Genomic DNA, 27,631 nt, shown 5'->3' on the forward strand with positions numbered 1-27,631 from the left:
ACATTTTAGGCTGATTGGACCTGAAAATGCCAGAGAAGGGTAGAAAGTATCTTATTATGAATGCTATTCAGTCAGTGTTTTTTTTTTCTTTTTTAATGGCCAGAACATCTGCATGAATAACCCAGCATAGGGGTAGGAGGAGACTATTAGGAGGCTATGAAGATGAAGAACCTGGGCTAAATAGCAGTCTTCTTGAATAAAGATGATAGAGTGTAGGATTTTGGAATATCTAATTAACTACCAACTTCTTAACACACACCAGGTGATTCATTTTCACACCTCTGTTTCAAAATCTGCAAAGTAACAAACTGACTCATCTTTCTGTTCTTGGAAGAAGTTTCAGATGAAAAAAAAATTAAACATTAGGAGTTAAGAATTTAGAGAGTTAAAGGTAACTTTATTAGTTAGGCTTTCATAGCTACAGCTAAAATGCTTTGAGAGACCAATTTCGGGGTGGACTTCCTGGCTTTGGCTCACTGTCTCATTGTCAGTCATGGTCACTTGACTCTTGTGTTTCAAGACTCAGGTTGAGGCAGAAGATAATGGCAGTAGAACATGTAGCAAAGGCTTCTTGCCTTATGAGAGAAGGAGACTGCCTCTTTGACAGCCCCCTGGGGCTTTCTTCTACCTAGTACTGTCTTCTACTGTTTGTCACTTCCCAATAATGCCACCATATTATGACTCCATTGAAGGATCAATCCATCAATTAGGTCAGTTCCCATAGGACTCTAATAATTTCCCCAAAGCTATCATCTGGCAGCTAAACCACTGATTCATGAGCCTGAGTGGGACATTTCACATTCACACTGAAGCAGTAATATAAGACTATTCATCAAATAGTCCATTTAAACCTTGGCTAAGCATGAGGAAAAATGGTATAAGGATGATGCTTAGTAAGTCTAAGGATGTAGTAAATGATGAACTTAAAAGAAGAGTGTGGGGCTATAAAGATCTGAGGGATGGTCTTCGGTATTTTGTTTGTCATGTCCCAACACGAAAAGTTAAGGAAGAATAAAACTAAGCAGCTCTATATCTCCAAAATTGTGAAAGGGAAGTGTATTTATGTGGGTGTGTGAGATGGGAAGGGAAGAAGAGAATATTGAGAAGAAATAGGAGAGAAAGAAAAATTCAGAAAAGTATTTTTTCTAGAATAGTATTTTATATACTTTGTTTTAAATTTAAACTTTTTCTTTTCATTTTACATACCAATCCCAGTTCCCCCTCCTTCCCTCCTGCTCCCTTCACATTCTCCACCCTACCCCTATCAACTCTTTAGAAAGGGTAAGGCCTCCCCAGGGAAGCCAATAAAGTCTAGCACATAAAATTGAGAAAGGACCAAGCACCCCCCCGTATCTAGTCTGAGCAAGGTATCCTTTCATAGGGAGTGGGCTTCAAAAAGTCAGTTCATGCACTAGGAATAAATCTGACCCAGAAAGTCAAACATAGTATGTTTTCATTCATAAGTTGATATTAGACAGGATAACTAGCCTACACAGTCCATAAACCCAGAGGAACTGGGTAGAAAGGACCCTAGTAGAGACAATCATGGATCTTCCTGGGAAGTAGAAGTAGATGAGATCTCCTAAGTGAATTGGGAGCATTGGGGGTTGGGGAGGAAAGGGAGACAGGGAACGGGGAGGAGAACGTTAGAGTAGCACTGATGCGTTGTTTGATGGCTTCAAGTGAAAGTCTTTGGAATACGTGCACTTTAGCATTCTCATCTTAATTAGAAAACAATCATGTGTTTATCCTCCCAAAATATGACCTAATGATGGTCTGTTTTAAAAATATTAGTTGTATAACTATATATTTGAATCAACAATCAATTAGGAGCATTAAATTTCTTCTTTGTTTTCCCCTCATGGATAACAGCTATATAGGATGACACCCTACACCCATCAGTCTGTGCGGAAAGCCAGGGAAGGGACACTTGAGAGATGCCCCACTTTTGTTCTTTCTAAAGAGATGCTACAGTTTTGTTTTTTTTATGTCATAGATACCTTCTTGTTCTCTTTCATCATGTCTGCCCCAAGTCACACTTTTGGACTTTCAGGGAGCTGAGCAACCAGTCCAGGGATCTGCCTAACAGAGATAGCACATCATTGGAGTTTAGAGGAATCACATGGAGAGGCATTGATTGAAATCAGGGAAAATGACTTGGAGAAAGGAGAATAGTATTGATTTTCACATTTGAGACTATAAAAGCAACAATTAACTACTAAAGTAGGTGATACTCATATTTTTGCCTCTACCATTCTCAAACTGAACTTTGAAAAGCAAATATGGATCAGCATCCAGTTTCTAAATGTTCCTGATATAGATGGATTTGGACTCTAGAAACAAAAGAGGAGACAACCTCATGGGCTAAGGTGAGACTCCCCCCTAGAATATAAAGACAGTCTGAGACTCCTAAATAGGAAGACTTATTTCCCCCCACTTTACAAAGTCTGGAGTAGTCCAGTAACCCTCTGCTGTGAGGGTTGTATGGTTTGCTAGTGTAGAATATTTAACATCATCTCTGAACTCTCTTTACTAGATGCCTACAGCAACTACTCATTGCTAGTCAGTGACATTTGACTATACTGGAGTCAGCAAAATTCTTGATACTTGACTCAGAATATACACACCTTTTGAGGTTGGTCCTCTTGTATTCCTTCTCTTAGGAAAGGAATAAGAGGGTAGAAGGGAAGAAGAAGGAAAAGATTCGCTTTCTGCCCCAGGGCATGGAAGTGTACTTTGCTAAAAGAAAGACTATTAGGAATCCCTTAGAGGTGTTTACCCATCATCACCTTACCTCCTTCCTAGTTGTAACAGATACCCCATAACTTACAGATCCAGGACTTTCTGTTCCTAAAGACAGTTGTTTCATGATAATATTAAGAGAAAAAAGTTTTAAATGGGTTAAAAATGACTTGCATTTACTGCTTTGTATAAGTAAGCAGTTTAAAACAATTCTGTTGTGTTTATAACATTTAAAAACTTGCAAGTTTCTATCCTCAATGCTCTGATACAGGTAATTTATTTGATTTTTAAAGTACTGTGAAAACAATGGAATTACCATAGCACTTTGTTCATTCTGTACACTTTGAAATCTTGGTGTTGTGGAGACAGATAATGTACATTTTTAAGATGGAAGGAAAAGGGGGAAGTGATAGGCTATGTTCCTTCTTTAAAATATTATTTTTCAATAATGTCTAGTGCATTAGACTAATGACCATGTTGAAGTTCAAATTTCTACTGCAGTCGTTTTTGAAATATTTATAGTCAGTAAATTCTGTAGTACATAAGTTTGTACCAGGTGAGCCTTGAATCCATGGGGTTATTGTCAAGCACTGAACTTGTTTTACAGCTCAGAATTATAATAAAGTGAGAGAGCTCTTGCAGGTATAACCTCAGAGTTGAGGCACTACTCAGGAATATATCAGCAGTGATATAGCAAGATGTAGCCTTGCCACTTTTTGTCTCTTGGGAGAAAATGAGAGGACCTTAAGTCCTGTAATATGTATTTAGGTGATTTAAGTTTGTCAAGGCTAGATTCACAGGAAATCCAAGAGAAGAATTCTGCCTTGGCAAAATTTTTCATGTCAATATTAAATGTGGTAAGATGTAGCATCTTGCCCATACTAAAATCAACCTGCAACCCTTTAATGTGTATCTTGTTCTTGGGTTAACAGTTGCTGTCGTCTTAAAGTTAAGGTAGTATTTTTCCACCAATAAGTTTTTCAACTCATAAGTTTCAAACTTCTTTTCAACAGAAACCGATATATTTTTCTTTGATTTTTGGCAATACTCTTATGCTTTTCCTGTTTTTTGAGGATTCTGTTCTCTTTAATCTGTGAATTATGCAAGTTTCTTGTGTGTCTCAGTCTCTTTCAGAGAGTACAGACAACATATTGTCCATCCATAAAGATTCTTCGTTGAACCAAAAATATGGCCAGTTTTAGATGGAAGAGAACCCTCGGGTGTTTTTTTCCACATTTTCAGTCAAGTTCATTTACTGTGAGAGAGCAAGACTAGAGATTTCCAAACTAGGCCAAGCCCTGGCAGTCACCTGTATGAGGAAGCATCCTGGCTTCTAAAGAGAACCACTTTATATACCCTTTTTTTCTTCTTTTAGATAAAGGCATTTGGAACAGTGGTACATTACTAAATACATGATACACAAGGACAATCTTTCTTTCTTTTTGTAGGTTCCTTGTAAGTTTCATTCACCTACGAATGTTCTGGTAAAGCTAAAGTTAGTATTTTTTTTTAAAAAAAATTAGGATTAATTGAGGAAAGGTATAGCAAGTTTGGTTACAGGACATATGCCAAGTAGGAATATGCCAAGTGGAGGAGATATCTAAAAGTGCATAACCCAGCAAAGAGAATACTCATCAATTTTTAGTTTCCAGCAAGCACATCTCCTGCTTTAGTTTAAAGAGAAGCCTCCACTAAGAATCCATCATTGAGCTGACTTCCGGTTATCCCATTATCACCAATACCTAATCCCGGTGTGCTTCCTGTATTGGGAGCCCTTGTGGAAAACACAGCAATAAGGGGCAGGAAAGTGCCTGTATGTAAGGACCAAGACTGGTAGCCATGGAGAAATGACCCACAAAACTTTTGAGCACAAAGCAACAAACAAATAGCTCTTTGGTTGGAGCAAGAAATGCAGCAGTATTGTTATGAAGACACCAAAGCAGATTAGTGGATGAGCTGTTATCTCATGGGGAAAGCATGACCCCCTCCAATTTATTCTTAGAATTTGTCCATCTCTTTTCCACCCCTTGAAACATGTTTCCTATAGAGTATCCTCTGAAGACAAGTTTTCTGAATAAAGTTGAGATTATAACTAGGCCGCCATGCAATCAGGGCCAAGGTGGAGATTCACCTTCTCTGGAAAATCTTTTTTTTTCCCCTTATCTTGCCAGTTACTTGAATCATCTGTTGGAATACCTGCTACTGAACAGATTTCTTGGGCCAGTGATATCTGGCTCTTCCAAAATTTAGAAGAAATTATGTAATAATCATTTATAGCCATATACTTCTTCAAACTTTAAAAATGTGTTTTAAGATTCTTTATTTTCTTACTCAGACCTCATAATAAACTTTGAAAAACATTGTTATTGACTTCATTTTACACTTGAAGATATAGAGACTTATAGTAATGACTGACCCAACATTTTATAGAAAGTAAACGTTACAGACATAGTTTCTCACATGGGTAGTCTTATGCTTTATGAAATGAGAGCACAGTTTAGGAGTGTCTGTTCTGCAGAGCAGTAGTTGAAAGAATATAGGAAATGTCACATGTCAGATTCTATAAGATGATGATGACTATAGTTCTTACTGTGTCATTTTTTTGTCTTATAGTGTCTGCTAGATGACAAATTAAAAGGCTATGTAAAATTTGAAATTGTAAAAATTTGAAATCATTTCTACTCCTAACACTTTGGTATACGGGAAGTGGTATGTGTAAAATCTTCAAACCAAAAAAAAGTAGAAGTTGTCATTAATCAAGTTTGCTTTGACTATGGAGAGGCTCTTTTGGAGAGTTGTAGCTGCTGGAAAGAGATTTGGAGCCTGAAGATGATTTCCCTAACACACAGCCATGAATCATGATGGCAAAAGCTGGTGTTTGCGTGGGTTGGCTTCCTTTGTGAGGCCCGGATGACTTCTTGGTCACATGACTGATGCTTGTGAGCAAGGAGAATGTTTCCCAGGGTGTGTGAACTACAAGATTTCTGTTACTACACTCAGAGTGCTAGAGAGTAGAGTGTGAGAATCCCATAGTAGGCTCCTCTCTCCAAGACTGTCACAAAAAGTTAAATGTTCTCTATTCTGGTTTCCTCATATGTAGAGAAGGGGATGATCATATGAACTTGTTTTAAAGATCTGAGAGAATTTATGTGGTGCTAACATGATGTCTAGCAACCACACCTTGCTACCTTGTTGACAGTAGTATTTTCAATAGAGTAGATATTCTTTATTTATGAAATGTTTTATGAAGAAGAAGCCTGGTTTTGAAATCTACTCAAATACAGTGATGGAAGAGATCATAGAATCAATGTATATTGTAGTTTGGCTCATATACTTTGTCAATTATGAACCTTTTCTACTCTTCTGGCAGACTCTTGCGTTTGGTTCTACTTCCATGGAATGAGGATTAGGTAGAAGGAATGCATACTAGCCTACATATTTGCATTTTAGTTTCAAGCATGTCTTTCTGTTTCTATTTCCAAGTCTTTGATGTCACAATAATTCAATAAGACCCTGTTGGAGGTGTTTGGAAAACAGCAGGTTTGTGGGTAAATATGTATAAGATAAAGTGTGGATTAGATGGCAAAACTATGGAAAATATAAGGGAAAAAAGAAAAGAGACTGAGGTCACCAGGGTGGGAGTGTACTGAAATTTAGAAACTTTTTTAGTTTAGTTTTCACTAAGTTTTGGATTTGCCCTTAATTTGACTGAGATAGAGATTGGGATTGAAATAAAGAGCCACTGGAAGAGGCTGATGAGGGATGGGACAGGCTGAGGTCGAGAAGATACTTCTGGCTTTTGTTTGAGTAGTGAAGTGGGTAAAGAGCAGGAAGCAAGAAGAGTGGCTAGGGAAAAGTATGGGAAAAAAACTAACAGTGATGTTTGAAGAGTTGGCTAACATGAGTGATCAGATGGCAGGAGGTGAGCTGGATTCCAATAGCAAGGGTATTAAAGCTGAGAGAACAGGAGATGATGGGAAATAAGATGCTGTGTCAGAGAGAGCAAAAGGCAGCACACTACTCAGGGTGCTTCATCTAAGTGGTATGAAGAAGGGAAGGGCTGCTGCCTGAGAGGAAGAGGTCTGTGGGAGGAGTGGGTTTTATGGAGAGGTGGAGTGATTCATAGAGCTCCTACTAGTTTAAGAGGATGGGGAAAAGTCAGTAAGAAAAGACCTGCAAAAGATTCGATTATTCTCTAAATGCCAAAGGATTTTTGAAAGGTAACTCGAGAATCTGAAGTGCAATAGATATAGAAATGAACTGAGTTTATTGTTGTATCTCTACTGAACTGACTGGACTGTATACCTAGGTCAAGGTGAAATCCATATCCAAACCTATGGCAGGTACACATAGTGATCACATGGAAGAAGTGATTATGGTGACTGTTCACGGTGGAAAAGCTAGAATGAAGGAAATGTTTGAAGGCAATTTTTCTGTGTCTACTAAAAGTAGACAGAAAAAAGTGTGTTCAATTATAGAAAGCTATGGATCAACTGCTCAAATTTAAAACTAGTTTAATTAAAATTACTTGGTTTTAAACCATGTATTATACTGAGGGCCTCTTACGAACACTTGAGTTATGGAACTTTCTTTTTGTCTTAATTCTCATTATTATAATGAAAAAAGATTTGAAATTTGGGTTAATGTACTGAATTATTTTATATAGCTGTAGATGTGTCTAGCATTTTACTTAGTTTTAAATATTTTATTTAGGAGATCATTACTCATGAATTATGTAAGAAGATAATTATTATAGTAGAGAAAAATGATAATTAATATACAGTAGTCCTACTTCATGACAGCCAAGATGTCCCAAGTGGATATCTGAAACTTAGGCATAAGGAGTTCTCTATGGTATAGTCATCAAGCTCAGCTATGGAATTATATTGGATACACGCTAGACAAAGGTTTGATTCATTTACTAAGAAATGGTGCAAGATTTTATCATGCTACTAAGAACGAACAAAGCACAATTTAAAATTTGAGATGTTTTATTTCTAGAGCATTCTATTTAGTAATTCCAGACCAAAATTGTCTTTAGATCACAGAAACTGATAGGAACAAAACCACAAAGCAAGGAGGACTTTGTTTAGTGCAATTAAAAGAGCTGACATGAACCCAGCAGAGACTGCCTACAAGAGTACTTATGAACAGAAGGCACATGCACTACAGAGCATACAGCAGAAGAAGTCTCATACCATGTTTATTATAGAGGGGAATTCTGATGGACTGTGCAGATCTGATAAGGGCATTAAGGAGAGTGTACACTAATTCTCCTTGTTTCTGTTGAACACAGGCTAATGAAAAAATACAGTTTTCCAGTTTTGACTTTTAATGATCTTGAATTAAAAAAAGTGCACCTTCCCGTGTTATTTTCTCTTTCCTACTCTGTGTGATTCATAGAATAAATGTTATCAGTAGGAAATAATGGTAGAAAGATATTCATTAATCTTAATTTGATGAGATTATCATGCTCCCTTAAATAATACTGAGACAAGGTTAGTCTCAGCTGGAGATGATAGGTGTTAGGTCCAATGGCTCAAGGTATATTTAAAAATGAACAGTTATGCCAGGTGGTGCTGGTACATGCCTTTAATCCCAGCACTTGGCAGGCAGAGGCAGGTGGATCTCTGTGAATTCAAGGTCAGCCTGGTCTACAAGAGCTAATTCTAGGACAGGCTCCAAAGCTACAGAAAAATCCTATATTAAAAAAAAAAACAAAAGAAGAAGAAGAAGAAGAAGAAGAAGAAGAAGAAGAAGAAGAAGAAGAAGAAGAAGAAGAAGAAGAAGAAGAAGAAGAAGAAGAAGAAGGAAGAAGAAGAAGAAAAAAGAAAAGAAAGTAAGAAAGAAAATAGCCAGATTTCTTGATTTAGGAAAGAATTCAGGGAACCGTGGAATCGTGTGTTTTGTTTTTTTTTTTTTTTATGAAGATAAGCCATGCCTTGAGATGATGGTCTTCATTGATTGACAGTTATTAGGTAATGTTAGGTAAGAAGTGATGGATCTTAACAAGTTTTGGAATCAGTTACCTTCCTTTTATTTTCAGAAGATATTACTTTAAATAATACTTAATAAGAATTATAGGTCAAATTATTGGAATTTTATGTTAAGTGGTTTATACTTTATCATATGTTGGTTATTTCATTTACTGTTTCTAAAATTAGATTGAAAATATTGATTTTGAAGAGAAAAAACTAAAGCCATCTTAAACCCAGGCCCAATCTTTGTGAGACTCTAACCTAGCAGGCACTCCACCTCAGGTGCCCCAACCCATGTACCTGTAAATTCAGAGAAAAGCCACACCTGGCCCCATGTAGTGTGGAGCTGCAGGCCGGCTTTTCGTCCTGCCTGGATCCCACATGGTTAGCTTATGCCCCGAAATAACATCACACAAATTGTATTCTTTTAAACACTGCCTGGCCTATTATTTTCTGCCTCTTACTCACATCTTGATTAACCCATATCTAATAATCTGTGTAGCACCATGAAGTGGTGCCTTACCGTTTAGTTTCTAGCATACGTCCATCTTGGGCTGGAGCTTCATAGCGTCTGGCTTCTCTCTGAGGAGAGGCACGGTGGTCTATCTCACTTAGGAGAGGTGTGGCATCTGACTGATCCTTCTACCTCACTTCCTCTTCCTGTTCTGTCTACTCCACCCACCTAAGGGGCAGTCTATCAAATGGGCCAGGCAGTTTCTTTATTAGCCAATGAAATCAACTCAAACAGAAGACTCTCCCACATCAGCCCCAAAATTGCCTGGATGCCCAGAGACTCGAGGACAGCCAATTAGAAGCTAGACAGACAAGTTTTTCTTATAGTTACTGAATGATTTTGTGGAAAGTTGCAAAACTCCCCTTTTGACTTAGAGCTAACTATCCCCAACCCAATCAGGTAATGTTAAGGCATGTAACTCCTGCTTGTGGTTTTTCTATATGAAGACACCCTGCATTGTGAGCCTTGGGCCTTTCCCCCCCCCCCCCCACCTGCTGCATCAGTGTGTGGAACAAAGCAATCCTGTAGAACCTTGTTTAATTGCATCAGAAAGTTGGCTCTGTGGTGGTCTCATTGGGGGTCTCACAACTCAGGCATAACAGTATCTTAGCCAGATTGACTCTTACCAACTCCTAGTAGACACTTCTAGCCACTGCCAAACCATAAATGTTGCTAGATATTTGGGGTATCAGAGTTTTACCTAAAATCCTCAATATTTTCTGTATTAACTCTTGATTAATTCTGCATCCTGAAGGATTTAATAGTGCTAAAGGTTTGCAGACATTTTCATGTTTTCTATTTTCTTTTGCTCAACTCTTTTCCATGTTTTATCCATGAAAAGTATAAGATTCTGCTAAGGATAGAAAGTTAAGTTGAAGTAATGTCAGTAAAGGCAGAATAAAATACACATCCAAATTATTAAATTGAGGGTGGAGAGTGAAGGAAAACTGAAATAGGACCAAAAGATTTGGGGATAAAAAGTCGCAATAGTAATAGGGGACAGATAGAGCTGAGGACCTTATACATAGGTCTGTGAGCTAAGGGCATTTTTACATTTAGCACTTAGTAATCTAGGAAAACCTGAGATTATACTGTATTGTGGTCAATAGCAGACCATTATCACTTAACTGTTTATCATAGATATCTTTCCACACGTCTTCATAGAAATTAAATTTATATGGCAACTAAGTAGTCATATGAATGCTTACATAGCTTATCCAGTTAGTGTGGCTATAGATACCCACTTTTTTCTACTTCAAGCAATGCTGCAGTAAACATTCTTATGCAGTATAAAGATCAAGACTTCTAAGTACAGCCACATTTAGTAACTCATTAAACATCACGTAGTTAGTGATCAATTCCATTGGACCTTGAACCCAGGTTGAGTCATAGCTTAAGAATTCACTGCTGTTGAAGAAGGGTTTCTCTTATACTGCCTCATCATCATGAATGTTGGGAAGTGGGGCCATTGGAAAAAGGAAGAGTGAAGGTAGGGATGCTCTCCATAGGCCACACAATAAGAAACCTTGGTCCTTTTAGGAGTGGCTATATGATATTAAAATTGGAAGGTAAATCATGTAGATATATATGATCAGAGAGGACACAGTCCACCATGAATATACAATGAATATGCAGTATACTCATAAGATTACACAAAAACTGACAGTCTCCAAGATACTGTCCAATACTCCATCATGGTGTGTGTCTGAAGATTCATAGGTCACTTCTTAACCTGATGAATTTATTTCCTCACAAGTCTTCTGTCACATGGATGCAAAGATTTTAGAGATCAATAGACCATGAAGTCTTAAATGGTGGGATGATGTTGGGAGCTGGAGGAGGAAGAAAGTCTGGAAAATATGGGAGAATTCCTAGGTGCCTGAGACATAATTGCTCCTAATTTTACAAGAGGCAAAGCATCTCAAGTGTAGCAAGAACCTCTTGTTTGGGTTGAGCAAGAATTATTCAGCCTTTACTGGTAGAGAAAAAATGGCTTTAAGCCATATTTAGAAAATGTGTTGACTGTAATTAAGCCTTCATGGGACTCCCCAAGGTTTACTTACCTATAATTGAAAAAATGCAAATGAAGACAGTTAATCAGTGAACTGGCCGACTATGAAGCACTACCACCTACCTAAATGAATTAAAAAATCCAAGACACAAATATATCCAGTGGAGAGTTACCTGGGAACCAATTGGTAAATCTCCCAATGAGGGTTTGTAGACATTTTGCTTAGCCTGTCTGAGACTGCAGGATCTTTGTGCTAAGATCTTTGCCAATTTAATCTTTTAATCTTTGGCGCATACATATAGACTTCCTCAGGACTGACTTTCAGTGTTGGTAGAGCATCAGCTGCCTTTCTGGGAGAGCTCAAGGACCCCTGACAGAAGAAAACAACAGATCTCTTGAGTTCCTTTCTTGTCATGATTGATCCCCTACTTAAAATGAAAATATTTGTCATACAAGACTGAGTGATCAAATAAGAAGAATGTCTCTGGGGCAAACTAATTGCTCAGGTTTATCTGACAATATCCTAGGTGATAACTGTTAGACATCGGTGCATATTATATTTTGTACTTGTGGTTAAAGAAAAATCAGCCAGGGACATTTATTTTTTTACCTCAGACAAAATGATTCTTAATATATGTTGCTAGCTTTTATTACCTAATTTAAAAATAATTTCCTACAATAACTTACACTTCTTTTAAGACTTATGTATTCTCATTAACAGTTTTATTAATTGAAAACTCATAACAAACCACCATTACTAAGAAGTGCACAATCTGTTCCTAAAAAATTAGTTATTGGAATAAAAGGGGGAATGTGTGTCATTTAAATAAAAAGTATTTGTCAATGGTTTGATGGGCAGTAATGAAATCAAAAGGTATTTAAGCTCATATACATATAAACCTAATACAGTGAGTGATTTATCTGTGCTGCAAATGGTACCACACTGTCTTCAACAACTCTGTGAAAATGTGAAATCTTGGAGGAGGGAAGTTAATAGGTTGCCTCTTCTTTTCTCACTTAGTCAGTTCTCAGTAAGCGAAGTACTGTGATAGATTAATAGTGTCTGCCCTAAAGACTACAAGACTGAGTGGTAAATCACTATTTGCTATTCCTGGCAGTTTTAAGCAAAAGTAAACTGGCTTTGCTAACTTTATTTCACTATTGCTCTCTGAGGAACTGAGTGGAGAGAGTAACAAAATAATAACTTGTCACAATAGTCATGTTCTTTCCCCCATTTTTGCCAGTATATAAACATCCTAAGATGTCTTATATTGGGGAAGAAGGGACACAGCTAAGCCTTTTCACCCCATCTTTGAGTTATTTATTGCTCCTGACTTACTAAAGATTTTTTTAAAAAGGAATTATTAATATAAATTCTGGAAAAGAGGCAGCTATTTCAAGGTATTTCAGATGTGTCATGGCTTCTAAGAAGATCAAATACCTTTTCAAAGTCTCATGGACTTATTAAAAAACAAGCAAACAAAAAATGTTCTTGGCAGATTATAGACCCTGTTGCTCTATGTCTAGCTTTTCCATTCATTAACAGTAAAGCTGACTTGTCGCTAAATCTCCCCACGCCAGCAAGCAATGTGAGACATTTTTGTAGGGGTGGGGTAGTTAATAGTTTAATTATAACTAAAGGCCAGCTGCAGTTTTCTGAAAGAATCTGCCTTTTAATAAAATTATTCTCAATTTTTCTATCATAGATTTTTTTTTCTTATAAAATATGTAGGTTAGTGCCGCTAAAACTATTTCCTGTTCTGTACTAAAGCTATCTTATTTAGCCACTCAGAAATCTTGCAAGTGACTAAAATGGACTTCTGCCATATTTGTGGAACCTATTTCTAGTTGTATATTCACTGTTATTAGCTTGGAGTTGAGGTAATGAAAATAGAAGAGTTTTAGCCTTGACATGAAAGTGAAGTGCACTTTCTCTTTAGCTGTTGAACATTTCACTGTCATCAAACACCCTTCTTAGTGTTTCTATTGCCAAAACAAGTTCTGAATGGATTTGCTTTTTCTATTTTTTCACTTGGCCAGCATTCCCATGACATTTCCATTATTTTTGATCAGGGAACAGTTTGCATTTCCATGGCCCACCTTTGTATGTTTCATTATATATTTTTGGTTCTAATCATTTTATTTAAATATAAACATATTATCTCAAAATGGGTTCAAACCACAGGGTTGCTGTAAATGAATGCATGCTGAGTGTGCAGTTGACATCCCAATCCTCCATGCTAACATTCCTGACCCTTATGCATGACATCCTGAGAAACTTGAGTTTTTTGGACCCTTTAGTCCAGTGAGTTTTTCATGCCTTTTACATTTTTCACTTTTAGACATCATTTTTATTATTTCTTAAAGGAAATTGTAAAACATAAACAGCATTTGTTTTATTGTTCATTGGCTCAAGTGAGCATCCCATTGTTCTGGATAGCTAATTCTTTCATGATTCCCTTGTCAACCAAAGGTATTTTCTAATCAAATAGGCTCTTTCTTGATAATGTCATGTCTTAGATTATTAAAAAGGATATTGATTTTTTTATCTGAAAAGTCTTATGATGAGAATTTTTAAGTAAATATTTTGTACTTTTAGATGTTTCAGAGAGAAAACAGATTTAGAATTTTATGATGCATTCTTTTATCTTGTTCTGTAAAAAATTTGCAAGAAGAAAAAACATAAATGAATATATATATATATATATATATATATATATATATATATATATATATTCTCCAATATTTCTAATGGTCCCTAAAATTACAGTTAGATAAGACACAGAAATTAAACTCGGTTCTCTAACAACTTACCATTTTATGTTCTCACTCTTGCCTAGGCACATCCAATATAAAACCAGAGGCAATAGGAAGTTGTGACTTGTTTCCCACTAAACTTTTGGAATTGTGACCACCAGGAAGCCCATTTTCCTGCCTTACCCATCCCTAGATGACTCCACAAAAAAATTTACTATTTCTGTGGTTCCTTGAGCTCTTGACACTCTACTAAGGCCCTCCTCATGGAAAGTTAAGCTTTTAAGTCTGTCTCTCATCTTTTCTGGATCTTCTGTAACATCTGCCAATCTGTGTCTGAGTTTGTTCATGTTTACATACTCATCACTTAAGAAAAGTGGTTGATAAAATATAGAATAAATAAATGTTTGGGAAATTACCTGGGTGGAAAATGAAGAAAGAATATAGGAAAAGGGGGGAGAATATAGGAGGAGAAAAGATTTTAGCATTGCTTTCAAGAGTGTGACTGAGTTAAGCATTGATGTTCAGTTTTATTGAAATGGTGCAATGTTCAGTGGAAGCCTAGCTTTAATGAAATAGTCCAACAGTAGTGACTTGAGGTTTTAGGAGATCCTGAGAACTCATTTCAAACACGTGTCATGGTATTTTTCAGCTCTAAAGTTATAAAGAATTAGACAGTAGCAGAAACTACCAATGATGGGAAGAATTGTTTTCAGCAAAGTCTTCCCTCCATTCATGACACAAATGAGGACATTGAACAGCAAGAATATCCCTATGTGACTTTGTGATGGAAGTTTTGTGTGGTTAAGAATGGGAACAGTGGCAGGAAAGGGGGAAACAGGCCAAAAAAAAGCCTCAGAAACAGCTTAACTCACCCTTATTTGCTTTCATGGACTGTAATAGAACAAGATGTGAGGAAACATCTGTTGCCTTCTTTAAAATAGTACTTTGATATTTTGAAAGATTAGTGACATAATTAGGAGCATTTTGATTTTTATGCCCAGGGACAAGTGTGGAAGAACATGAGTCCAGCACAGCTCAACAGAATTGTAGAGGGAGTAGGGATGGCCTATTGTGCACAATGGGCACAGCACTGCTCCTCAAATCAGACTTCCTGAGTTTTACCCCTGATTATGGGACTAGAGTGGGCCATCTACTACTCATAGACCTCACACATGGTGAGATACATGAGCAATCTCAGGACTGATTGTCCATCTAAATGAGAGAAAGTCGTCCTGTGGTCTGATTTGTTAAATGTGAGCTTATATTTTTAAAATGAGCTTAAAAATGAACAGTTGCTCTTAGACTGGTTGCGAAGATCACCAAGGGGAACAGAAGTGACTTTAATGAACACATGGCTTTACACTAAAAAGAGATGCACATATTGAAGGCTTCAGGAATGGGGATGATCTTACATTTTGAATTCATTTTAAGGAGATCTGTTTCAAGGCTTAGAGCTTTAGTTAAAATGGCTCAGACCCACTTAAAGGTCTAAACCAATAGTTACAACTGTCTAGTAAATACACATAGGTTACCTGGCAGGCTCTGTTGCCTAAGTGTGACTCTAAGACATCAAGACAGATGTAGGTCAAAAGTTGCTAGGGACAGTTAAACATTGGACAGGAACATTACAAGGTCAAACTGTCTACACAGAGAGGATTCAAACTCCTAAGATAAGAATCTGTAGGACATATGAGATGGACACAGTCATAACATGTGATGATGATAATACCAGGATGTTTCAGGGTTGAGATACCAGGCTTCCAGGTCCAGGAGAGCAAGCAGAAGCAGAGATCTGATATGTAGTAACTTATAAACTTATAAACTTATAAAGATCGATATGTAGTAACTTATAAACAAGACCCCAGAATTGATACAGTGATTGCAGGGAATGATGCTGTTCACAGGCTTTCAAATCTTGTCAAAAGATGGAGTTGGTTTTGGTCCCTAAACAGCAGTTTCCTTGCCCATGAAATGAGTGCAACAATCATTGCTACTTGAGAAGTTTTTAAAATTGAATCACATAATTTAATTAACATAACTAAGGCAATGCCAGGCACCTCCTCATAAGTGCTCAATTAATGTCAGTTATTATTATTAGAACTTCACTTACATATGTTAATTTACTCATCTTATTTGAAAATGCCACTGTTAGAGTAAAACATCAGAAAATAGAAAGTAATTATGCTAAAAAGGTGTCCTTAAACCCTGCTAAAATAATCATGTCACATGTCTTTACTCTTTCTAATATCTTTTGGGGATTAAAATTTCACTTATAACTTTTCAGTTAGAAGTCACTTTGGACAAGAATAAACAAATTCCATTCATTTGAAATTAAAAGAAGAAGTAAAAAATTAACCCATGCTGAAAAATAGCCAAGTTATTAAAGTAGATCTAGGGAAGAGGACAAAATATATGCTTTTGGAATTCAACTTTATTTTAAAGTCACATTTTGCATTACATTTTTGATTCAGCTTATTACCTGTGTGCAGTTTTGTTCAAGGTTCGTTGTCTAGGTCTCTCCCCCAATATCTGCCTTAGCAGGTGGTTTGAGAAAAACCACTGGACTTGTATCTCAGAGCCATCTCACTCTCAAAAATATATGAGATTTATTCACAGGACTCCTGCATCAGGCTGGGAGAACAAATGGGTTCTGAAGAAGAGACAGGTTCCCCTAGTTTTGCTAAGAATCAGATACCATCTATCTAAGAATGGAATCTGTAATAAAAAAAATCTCAAAATTACCTGTATCCTTTTATTCAGATCCATTCCATTCTTTTCCCCAAGACTCACTCTTCAAGAGCCATTTAATACTATAATAGACATATCTTGTTTTATTCTACTAATTCTATCATAACCCCCAAAAGAAATATTATCCCAGGCATATAACTTGACTCTCTATTTTACCAATGGTATGGAATAAAATTAACCAGCTTTATGAATAAGTATTAGTCATTTCTGAAACCCGAAAGACTGATGTGGAATTAATCATAGTTAAGGATTAGGGTCATGGGGGACTGTTATTTCTAACTCATTAAAAATCATGATGGATGTGTTCTAATTGACCCAACACATTGTCTTATCTCGATCCATAAATTATCCCTCCACTTGGCATGAAACTAGGAAAAAACTGGACATGTGAAGTTTCGTCAGATATTGTGAAGGGCGGGAGGCAACTGATAAGATATGCTGATTGGTTTCATTAGTTTAGTTGTCACCAAACTTTGCTATATCTATCAGAATCCCTTAGGTCTCTTGTTAAAAATGGAAGATTTTTAATTTTTATTTTTAATTTGTTTCACAAATCTTTGGGCTGAGCCTCTGAAACGGTTCTTTTCTGGGTGATGCTGACATGGCAATTCAAAGACTGTAGAATGAGAAGCACTAAAGTAATCTATGTATGGCTTCTTTCTCATATTAATATTGAATAATCTAGAAATTTGTCACTAATGTTAGCTCTAGCAACATAGTTGGTATAAACTAAACAGCACAGATTGGGCAATTATTTGTATATATGCACCTTGTATAATCATAAAAGACGGCAAAGTGAAGTGCTAAATGGGTTGCTCTACTTGATTAAGTTAAATTGCATAGCAATTCAGTATATTCTAGTGATTCATAGCTTAGAACCACAAACTGCTATTTTTCTACAGTATTAGTCTTACTGATATTTTTGATGGCAAAACATCAATTAATTAGTATTACTAGAGACTCAAATACAAAGAATGTTATATTTTCTCAGTGATTAGAATCCAAGCTTTTAGTTGATGGAATAATTGCTCATTGGATTGTAATCATTTTTAACCTAGTGTAAAACCCCTTTTTAGTTTTTATGAAGAATAGGGAGCAAGAATCTGTCAAAGTAATGGCATCAGAGAGGCAATGATCCAACTTTCAATGACCCCAGTTACTAAATGGTGGACATTTTGATCACAAGAGATGACATGAAGCAATGTGAATGTCAGTCACATGGAATGGCAGAGCTACAGGGTTTTTAGTCTCTTTTCTTAAAGCTATTTCTATTCACTAAACCTTTCATGTTTCTGTGTTTCATTTATATCCCTTCGAGTGGCCATAGTCTAGATACCCAAGTTATATAAGCAGTACTTTACAAAGGAATACAGAGGAGGGTCTTTGGTTCAGTCCTTTAAACTGTGAGATACTTTCTGTATTTCTCACTGCAAAGTAATTGATGAATGGTCTACCATGCTCAAACACATCTAGAGCTGGAGTAAAACTTCCAGTCTAGCTAGTGATTTGTTTCTCTCATAGATTACATGTAGACTTTTTGCTGACAGAGAGTCTGGGAACTGTAGTTTTTCTAGCATTTATGGTTCAGTGCTTGGTCCTAGTAGAGTTAAAACGTATTTTATGTAACAAATGCTTCAACAAATTGCAGAAATTAGGTAAACTTAAAAGTGCTGGTTAAGTGAGGGGTTTAAACCCTATTATTATTTTATTATTTATTATTGTTTCTTATGACAAAGCTCTCTCTATGTAACCCAGGATGTCCCCATTTTTCTCTCTTTTAGAGTTGTTCTAACTTATATAGTTCTCGCTAGCCTAGAACTAGCTATGTAAATGCAGCAGAATCCATCTACTATGCTCTGCCTGGCCTCAACTCTTGATCCTCCATCAGCTGCCTCAATGACTAGCTTGTTATGTCATTTTCTAAAAATTACCCATCCAATATGTGTCAGTATGAACCAGTCTGTAAGAATGCCCTAATTTAAAACTACATAAGTTCCTGAACCACATCTCTCATCATGAAGTGACATTAGTGGAAACACCTAGATGGAGTGCTTTAAAGAATTAAGTGGGGACTAAGTGCTTTAGAAATTTGTTTAAAAAAAAGCTTGGTGCATAGTATATAGGAAATAGTTGATGAACACATGAGCAGGTGGGCCTTTCTAAACACCATCTGACCCAGGAAATCATACCACAATAACTGATATTTTCATAGGATATATAACCATGATCTAGAAATATTGAAGTGCATACTCCAAGATCAAAAAGTAAAAATATCTTGTCTGGTGTCTTCATTTCTATCAGTCTGGAGTTCAGGAAGTAGAAATAATGTATAAAGATACCTCCATAGGTAGGGACATGAAACAGAAATATAACCCTTTGTGGCTTCTTAAAATGTGCCTGCCAAATGAATGTGTTTCAAACAGTTGAGTAACTGCTACCATTGTGAATGAGTCTAACAATATATGTTCCCCATGGGGGAACATAAATGCTAAGAATAGTGCTTTGTCTTCAGTTGTATTGATATTTTAGAGAACTGTGGACTGTAGAGCAACATGATTTTGCTTATTTTGGAATCAAGAGTAGCAGAAGCCAGGTGGCTGATTTCTAATGCGCTAACTTTATCTTGTGATAATTTGCTTGTGTAGAAACACTAGCAGAAGCACAACACTACTTGACGTGTGAACTGTACCTGTGTCTTGTGACTCTGAGGCTTTGGCTGACCCAATGCATCTCGTTTTTCTCCTTTTCCAGCTGGACAGTGCTACCTCGCTCATCCAGGCAGCCAAAAACCTGATGAATGCTGTTGTCCTCACGGTGAAAGCATCCTATGTAGCCTCAACCAAATACCAGAAGGTCTATGGGACGGCAGCTGTCAACTCTCCTGTTGTGTCTTGGAAGATGAAGGCTCCTGAAAAGAAGCCCCTTGTGAAGAGAGAAAAGCCTGAAGAATTCCAGACACGAGTTCGACGGGGGTCTCAAAAGAAACACATTTCACCTGTGCAGGCTTTAAGTGAATTCAAAGCGATGGATTCCTTCTAGGACAGTAGGCTTCAAACAAGAAAGTGTTTTCTTTCTGTTGTCCTGCCTTTTCATTCTTTTTCATTTTGATTCCATTTTTGTAAGCATACCTGCCGACTCGTGTGCCTCTGGCATGGGGAACTTAAGAGAACAGTATCTGTTTGCATGTAAGATGAGATGAGATCAACACTACTGCCATCGGTAGCCTGCAGAGGGGACAGGTCATTTCTGTCCCAAGGTGGCACGGAGCTGTCCTTAGCAAAATTCTCTTAAAGTTGGGCAAAGAGTTCACACTGCAATGTTCATGGGTGTGGGAGGGAATGGGGTAATAAACTTAACTCTACAAAAGCAAACTCTAATGCATGCAAGAATCATTAGGTTGGCAGGTATATTCATAAGTGAAAAACCTGGAAGTGTAATGGTAGAACATAAAACCTGTACTGCTTCTGTTTCGGTGCAAAAATGTATTAGCCAATACGCTGAAGTGTGTGGCCCACAAATTGAACAATTTAACCTCAATGTCCTGTATCCATGCTATCATGAGGAGAAACTAACTTGTCCCTTCTCCAAGGCTTCTTTAATCTTCATTCTGTTCTTCCTTCCTGGTAGTGCCATTACTAGTGCTCCTCTCATCATTTCTCCCCTCTGCTGAAGACAATAAACATTCATTCGAGACACCTGGATATGTCTGTGGACACCGACAACACAAAGTGGAGCTCAACTGTCCTTCCTTTTGCTCCTTTCTTTCCTTTTAAACTTGAACTCTGACTTTGTTAGATATAGAAGGCTCAATGGTGGAATGTTAGCGCAATGGCGATTGACAGTGTGTGAAGGTTTAGAGGCAAATGCATAGGTGTGTAGCTTGGAGTGCTGGTATCTAATATACCATTGTATTCACTGACACAAAATAAACACATTTAATCTTGACACCTGGATAGTGTTTTATTTCTCTACACGCGTGAATAGTACAAGACCACAGAATACCCTTAAACATTGATTTAAAAAGGTTTCTTGTTTTAGTTTTAAAAATCAGCACTAAAATATATGGAATCTCTCAGTCATTTTTCTTCTAGAAATGTATAGGTGGTTTGTTTTGCCATTTGTCTTGCTTTAGTTTCAAGCTGAGTCTGAAATGAGAATGCTTGTATTTTACTTTTCTGTTCCACAGTTGGCCCTAGGCTAAACTAAAATTTGAGATGTAAGATTTAAAGTTAAGCTTTACTAATTTCAAAAATATTTTATTCACTTCGTTTTCCTCTTTAAATCATAAAAGCAAGGCCTCCATCACATCACCAAAGATGATTTTTGGTGTTGTTTTTCAGTTATGGACTGAGTAGAGGGGAACGGCACTGAATTATTCAAATGAATAATCAGAACTTCCTCCATTAGAGTGATTTCTACAAGGTGCACAGCAGTATGTACTGCCAGCCGATGCTAGGTAAAGTGTGTTTCTCAATAACATAATAATATCATGGTGTCATGTGCGTATAAACTCTGTTAGCTTATGTGCTTGATCCCAGAGTGAAGGGCTAGGAAAGTACTGGAAGGAAAGAGAGCAAAGTCCAAAATCTTATTTGGAAATGGTTCTGCTAAAAGCACTGCTGACTGGCACTTAAAGCAGCACTCAGACCATGATTTTCAACACTTATCATTAAATATGATAAGCATTCAGAGATGTATCAGGGGCTTAACCAAAAGTCAGGATTTAGACTGATCTCTGGGCTCAACAAATGTGCTGGATATCTTCCTTTTTGCTCATCTGGCATAGTAGTAACCAGCATACCACTTGTCTAATGACGAGAATACTGGTGGTGGCATATTCTTAGCACCATTGACTTGATTCTGGGAAACCTGACCTTCTCAGAAGCAGCAGCTAAAGCACTCTTTGTGGAACATTTCCCTAAAAATATCACCAACTCCATTTTTCTCACCCCTGAAGGTTTTAAAGATGAGTGATACCTCTTCACATCCCTTTTTACCAGGACGGAAGGAAGGTTAAATATTAAGAGGTTAAAGGTAGGAGATAAAAGAGTCAGCCTGGCATTAATAATTAGGTACAGAATAAACAAAAATGCTATTCCTAAGTCCTGAAGTGAAACATAATTAGTAAAATTAACTCTCCCAGTCTATATTCTAGTTTTTAAACCAGCAAAGAAAGTACTCCAGATCAGCCAAGAAACATAAAGCATTCAAAAGCTTACTGGACATTACTGAATACAACCAGTAGGTATCTGAAGAACACATTAAGAATGCCGTGGACTTTGACCTATACAATGCTACTTGAATACTTTAATATTTACGAACCATGTGTATATATGTTTTCTGGAAATCAGTCCCCAGTGTTGCTTATTTCTGGAAGTATAGCACGCATTTGCATGGTCCTTGCTTTATGTTCTTATTCAGCCAACTTTATCCCTGTTCCTGGCATGGTTGCTCTTGAGATCAAGAACAGTACTGAAAACCTGAAGGCACTTTGCTGAGAGCACCACAGCAATGGAACAGCTGCTGTTTTTCTATCCCCAAGACATATGCTCTAGCAGGTAATGGAAAGAAGTACACAGCTCAAAGTATCATACCCAAATTATGAAGTGAATACAGTAGCAAAATAAACAAACAAAAAACCTACAGGTTAGAACTACAACCTCAATATCTACTGAGGTATTAGTATTTGGGGGATTTATGAAAGATGTAGAGGCAATTAAATTGTAAATAATTTTATTAGATGAAATCTCTTGTGAAGATTTCTTTTTAATTATGTGTTTCTCTGTAGGTATGTGCACTTGAGTGCAGATGCCTGTGAAGGCCAAAAGGGAGCATCAGCTCTCCTGGAGGTGGAAGTAACAGGTGATTGTGAGCTGGTTGACACAGGTGCTGGGAACCAAATTCTGGTCCTCTACAAGAACAGGTCTTGCTTTTACCCTTTGATCCAACACATATCCTAAAATTTATTTTTGATACCTGAAAGACACACTTCAATTACACCAGAGGCATGTGTAGAGTGAGAGCCCAAGGTAATTATAAGGTCTACCTAGAGCAGAAGATGATCGTCACAGCAAGAAAGTGGTCCTACAAAATAAATGTGATGAGACAGGATGAGTCTAGGCTGTGTTGGCAATGAAAGAGAATGAAATTTTGAAGTTGGATGATGACATTCAAAAAATTAATTTAAAAGGCCATTTTTTATAGGATGAAACAAATTGTATAGATAATGAGAACAAAGAAATGCCAATCAGAAGAGACAATTTCTGTGGAATGTAAGACCTTCCAGTAATTTCTAGGATAACAAGATTTGGAGTAATGAAAATGAAATTATCAAAATTATTCCTGGAGAATATGAAGAGCCAGAAAGTTGAATACCTGAAAAACAACTCATTAAAAAAAAAGAATGGAATGTTAAAACTGCAGTATATGTTTGAGGATATACCAGAAGGAAAGAGGCGGAAAAAAATAAATTGTAAATGGTAAGTCCTCTGCTCCTAGACACACACACACACACACACACACACACACACACACACACACACACACACTTTCCTAAAAATAACTTTTAAGTATAGAATGATAGGCATTTCTGGTTTCATCAAAAGGATGTATAATCAAGAAAATCACATTGTTGAAGGTAAGTTTGGAACATTGTGTTGGCTACTCCACCCTGTCCTTTGTTAACCATGTGGTCCAAAGGATTGTCACTCAAGTCTGGTTTCTCAACAAGGCAAAGAAAAGAGGGAAAATTTTATGTCTTGTTCTACCTTAGCTAGTGTCTAATAGGAGTAGTGGTTTGTGCCTTACATAATCTGGAGAGTTGACTGGAATTGAATTAGAGTTTGAGTATCAGATTCAAGGTCAAACAAAAACCACACACTCTGAGAAACTCAAGACCTGCATGCTTCTGGAGTAAGAGATTATGAGAATATTATAGAACACCTAAGGCATGGTTACAACAGTGGCAAGATTTCTACAGAATGTAGAAGAATTAAGAGCAATTGTATAAACAAGAGACTTGAGGGAAACAAATGTGGAGGCTTGGAAACATATATGCTTAGGAATGAAATGGCCTGGTTATTGTATTCCTTGTGCAATTAGTACAATCTACAAATGTCAAAGTAGCTACTCATTCAAATGTCCAAATATACACTGTGTATTTGGTACTCTGGTCTACTAGAAATTCTTCAGACTGAAATGAAAACTATAGAAATATCTGCAACAAAAAGAATGAGCAAAGAGAATGGGAAAGATATCATAATGGAACAAAAAAGAAACTCTAAGTCAAAATAATTCCAAGAGAAAAAAGATACATTGTAATAACAAAGGATAAATTCTTAATAAAGCTATGATATTGAGTATATGTGTACTAGATATTAATGTCTATAAGAGAATCTGACAATAATAGGAGACTTCAGGGCTACACATTTAACAGCTAGACCAAAAGTTTGTAAAGAGGTTTTGAACAACACTGTACATCATTTCAGCCTGATAGATACATGCAAAATCCATATCCTTCTGAAATATACTGGCAATATTATCCAGGTTAAACCATATGTTAAGACACAAAGTCAAATGTTAAAGTGTTAAAACTGTAAAACATATCTTTTGGAGGATTTCTGTGAAAGAAAACTAGAAATCAGCAGAAAGAACACTGGAAAATTACAGAAATGTGGAAGCCAACCTATTCTTAATAAATGGAATAAAATCACAAGGCATATTAGAAAATACCTTAACAAATTAAAGCACCACTACAAAATTCTGAAATACTGTATAAAAGCTGTTATACTGTTTTTATAAGTACCGTTATGAATACTTATAGTAAAAGGAAAAGATATAAAAAAAAACTTCAAGATATCATTATAAAACAGGTGCAAATCTAGGGAAAACGAAGTATGATGGCAGATTTTTGTCAATTTGAGTTCATTAAGTGATGCCCATATAGTTTATTAAACACCATTTTTGACTGTGACTGTGAGGATTAGTAGAGATTTGGTTTCCCTGCCTTAGGTAATGAAGATTGTTCCCCTCCCTGATGTCAGTGAAATACCAAGAAATATTAAGTAGTACAAAACTGCAGAGGAAGACCAAATGCACTCTCTTCCTGAGCGAGGACATTCATTTACTTCTGAGGTTGCATAGCCGTGCTCCTGCACAAATGGCTGCTGTTTTTAAGCTAAGGCTCACACTGCTGTCTTTCTTTCTTTTTTTCCAGTTTATTATTTTTTATTAAAAATTGCCATCTTCTCCCCTACTCCTCCCCCTTCCCTCCCCTCCCCTCCACCCATACCCCCACTCCCTCCCTCTCCAGGCCAAAGAGCCATCAGGGTTCTCTACACTATGTTGAGTCCAAGGTCCTCCCAACTCCCTCCAAGTCCAGGAAGGTGAGCAACCAAACTGACAAGGCTCACACAGAGCCCGTCCATGTCGTAGAGACCAAGCCCATCGCCAATGTCCTTGGCTCCTCGGTCAGCATCCACCATCAGCCACTTTCAGAGAGTCCGATTTGGTCGCATGTTCCATCAGTCCCATTCCAAGTGGACTTGGTGGTCTCCCATTAGTTCTGTCCTGCCGCCTAAGTGGGTGAACGCATCCCTCATGGTTCTGACTTTCTTTCTCATGATCTCTCTCCCTCTGCTCCTCATCAGAACTTTGGGAGCTCAGTCCGGTGCTCCAATGTGGGGCTCTGTCTCTATCTCCATCCATCTCCAGGTGAAGGTTAAGGCTCACAGTGAGCCCGTCCATGCTGTAGAGTTCACATTCATTGCCGTTGGGTTCTAGCCATAAATAAAGGACATCGAGCCTATAATTCGTAAAAATCCTAGAGAAGCTATATAAGAAGGTGAACCCAAAGAAAAACATATAGTTATCCTCCTGGATACTGGAAGTAGACAAGATTGCCGAACAAAAAATGGGAACATAGGGGTGGGGTGGGATGGGGGGAGGGGGGATGGGGAGAGAAAAGTGTGAAGTGGAGGATGGGAAGAGCTTGGGGGAATAGGATGGTTGGGATATAGGAAGGGTAGATATGGGAACAAGGAATTATATATCTTACTTAAGGGAGCCATTCTAGGGTTGGCAGAGACTTGACTCTAGAGGGGTTCCCAGGTGTCCAGAGGACGCCCCCAGCTAGGTCCTTGGGCAGCTGAGGAGAGGGTGCCAGAAATGTCCAGATCCTATTGCCATACTCATGAATATCTTGCATATCACCATAGAACCTTCACCTGGCATTGGATGGAGAAAATGACAGAGCCCCACATAGGAGCACCGGACTGAGCTCCCAAGGTCCCGATGAGGAGCAAAAGGAGGGAGATCATGAGCAAGGAAGTCAGGACCGTGAGGAGTGTGTTTACCCATTGAGACGGTGGGACAGATCTAACGGGAGACCACCAAGTCCAGTTGGAATGGAACTGATGGAACAGGGGACCAAACCGGGCTCTCTGAATGTGGCTGACGGTGGAGGAGGACTCAGAAACCAAGGACAACTGCTGTCTTTCTTAGTCTTGGGTATTTAAAACTGAACTCAAGGGAACCACTTACTGTTTTGCTTTACAGCATACAAATAAAAGATCATGAGACTTTGCTTCTATAATGACATGAATGGTTACTTATAATAAATCAATATCTTCTCTTTCCCTCTCTCCTTTCTCCCCTCTCTGTGTTTTTATTTAGTCTACAAAATAGAGATAAAAGAGTATAAGAAATCCCACAGCTTTGATAGTTTTCTTTTTCTCGGTTGGGGAAAAGATGATTCAAGAACAAAGTATAAATAAAAGCATATTTCTCTATATTGTGCAAAGAATACAAAACATTATTCAAATGTTATAAGAAACCCTATGACAACAAACAATAACCAGGATAAAGTAAAACACTTAATCGTGAAAACATGTGTACATGTCTATCTAGAACTAGAATTAGTATTCAAAAATTTCCCAACAGAGAAAAAGGACAAGAAGACTTTGCAGGTCAGTTCTTTAGATTCTACCATCAAAATTAACATCACTTCTCAAGATTCCTCCCCAAAACAAAAAATTCTAACTCAGTCTATGATACTATAATTATCTTAATGTGAAAACTATACAAACGTAAAAAACTACAAACTAGCATCTTTGATGACTTTGATCTTAAAATATGAGGAAGAAAAGTTCAACATGTTTAAAGGATGTTATGTTTTAAATACAGTGTATTATCTATGAAACTAATGTTAAAATGCAATTCCCTTTATGAGATGTAAAGAAGCTCAACCAGGTAGACATTTAAGAGGTGATTAGCAAAATTATTTTTAATGAATATGTTCATTCATGAGAGTAAATGATGAGCTGATCAATCTGCTAAATGATTATGTTGGAAGTAGGTCTATTGGAAAACCATTTTTTTATACACAGCCTTAGGATTTTGGCACTAGAAAGACTTTGCCAGATGAGAACCTTTAACTGTGAGTCAAAATCTTGATTTCAGTGAATCAGTTTTATAACATACCTTGCCTATGTTATGGAATTCACAGCAACAGAAATTGTATTAGAGGCAAATGCTTGTATATCATTTTTAGAATACAAGGATGGTCTGATACACAAAAATCAATAAATGTACATACTTCCTTATCAAAAGTAATCCTTTAATTACAAATAGTCATTAAACTAGGAATAAAGGAAGATATTCAGAATATGAAGTGCTAAATGTAAGAAAATTCAATAGCACATATCTTATTTAATGGCTAGAGCAATTTCTCCAAGATAAGAAACATGGAAAAGTTATTCTCTCTCTCTGTTTCTTGTTAAAGTGGTACAATTAGGCCTGGAAAAAAATCAGTAAATATAATAAGGGAAGGAATTGTAATAGCTGTTTGTAGAAGATAATCTAATCTGTTGAAAACTATCCCTC

At 37.1% G+C, this 27,631-nt stretch overlaps 1 protein-coding gene across 5 annotated transcripts in view; it reads left to right on the forward strand.

Annotated features, from left to right (window-relative positions):
- Positions 1-19,789, forward strand: part of Ctnna2 (catenin alpha 2) — a 994,060-nt gene extending 974,271 nt beyond the window's left edge. For all 5 annotated transcript variants that reach the window (XM_038318873.1, XM_038318875.1, XM_038318872.1 and 2 more), the window contains one exon: positions 19,502-19,789. In XM_038318873.1, coding sequence (XP_038174801.1) covers positions 19,502-19,789 — 288 coding nt within the window. The remainder of the gene's footprint in view (positions 1-19,501) is intronic.
- The last annotated feature ends 7,842 nt before the right edge of the window (positions 19,790-27,631 follow it).

Source organism: Arvicola amphibius, chromosome 2 (genome assembly GCF_903992535.2).
Source record: "Arvicola amphibius chromosome 2, mArvAmp1.2, whole genome shotgun sequence".
In the NCBI taxonomy this organism is placed as follows: domain Eukaryota; kingdom Metazoa; phylum Chordata; class Mammalia; order Rodentia; family Cricetidae; genus Arvicola; species Arvicola amphibius.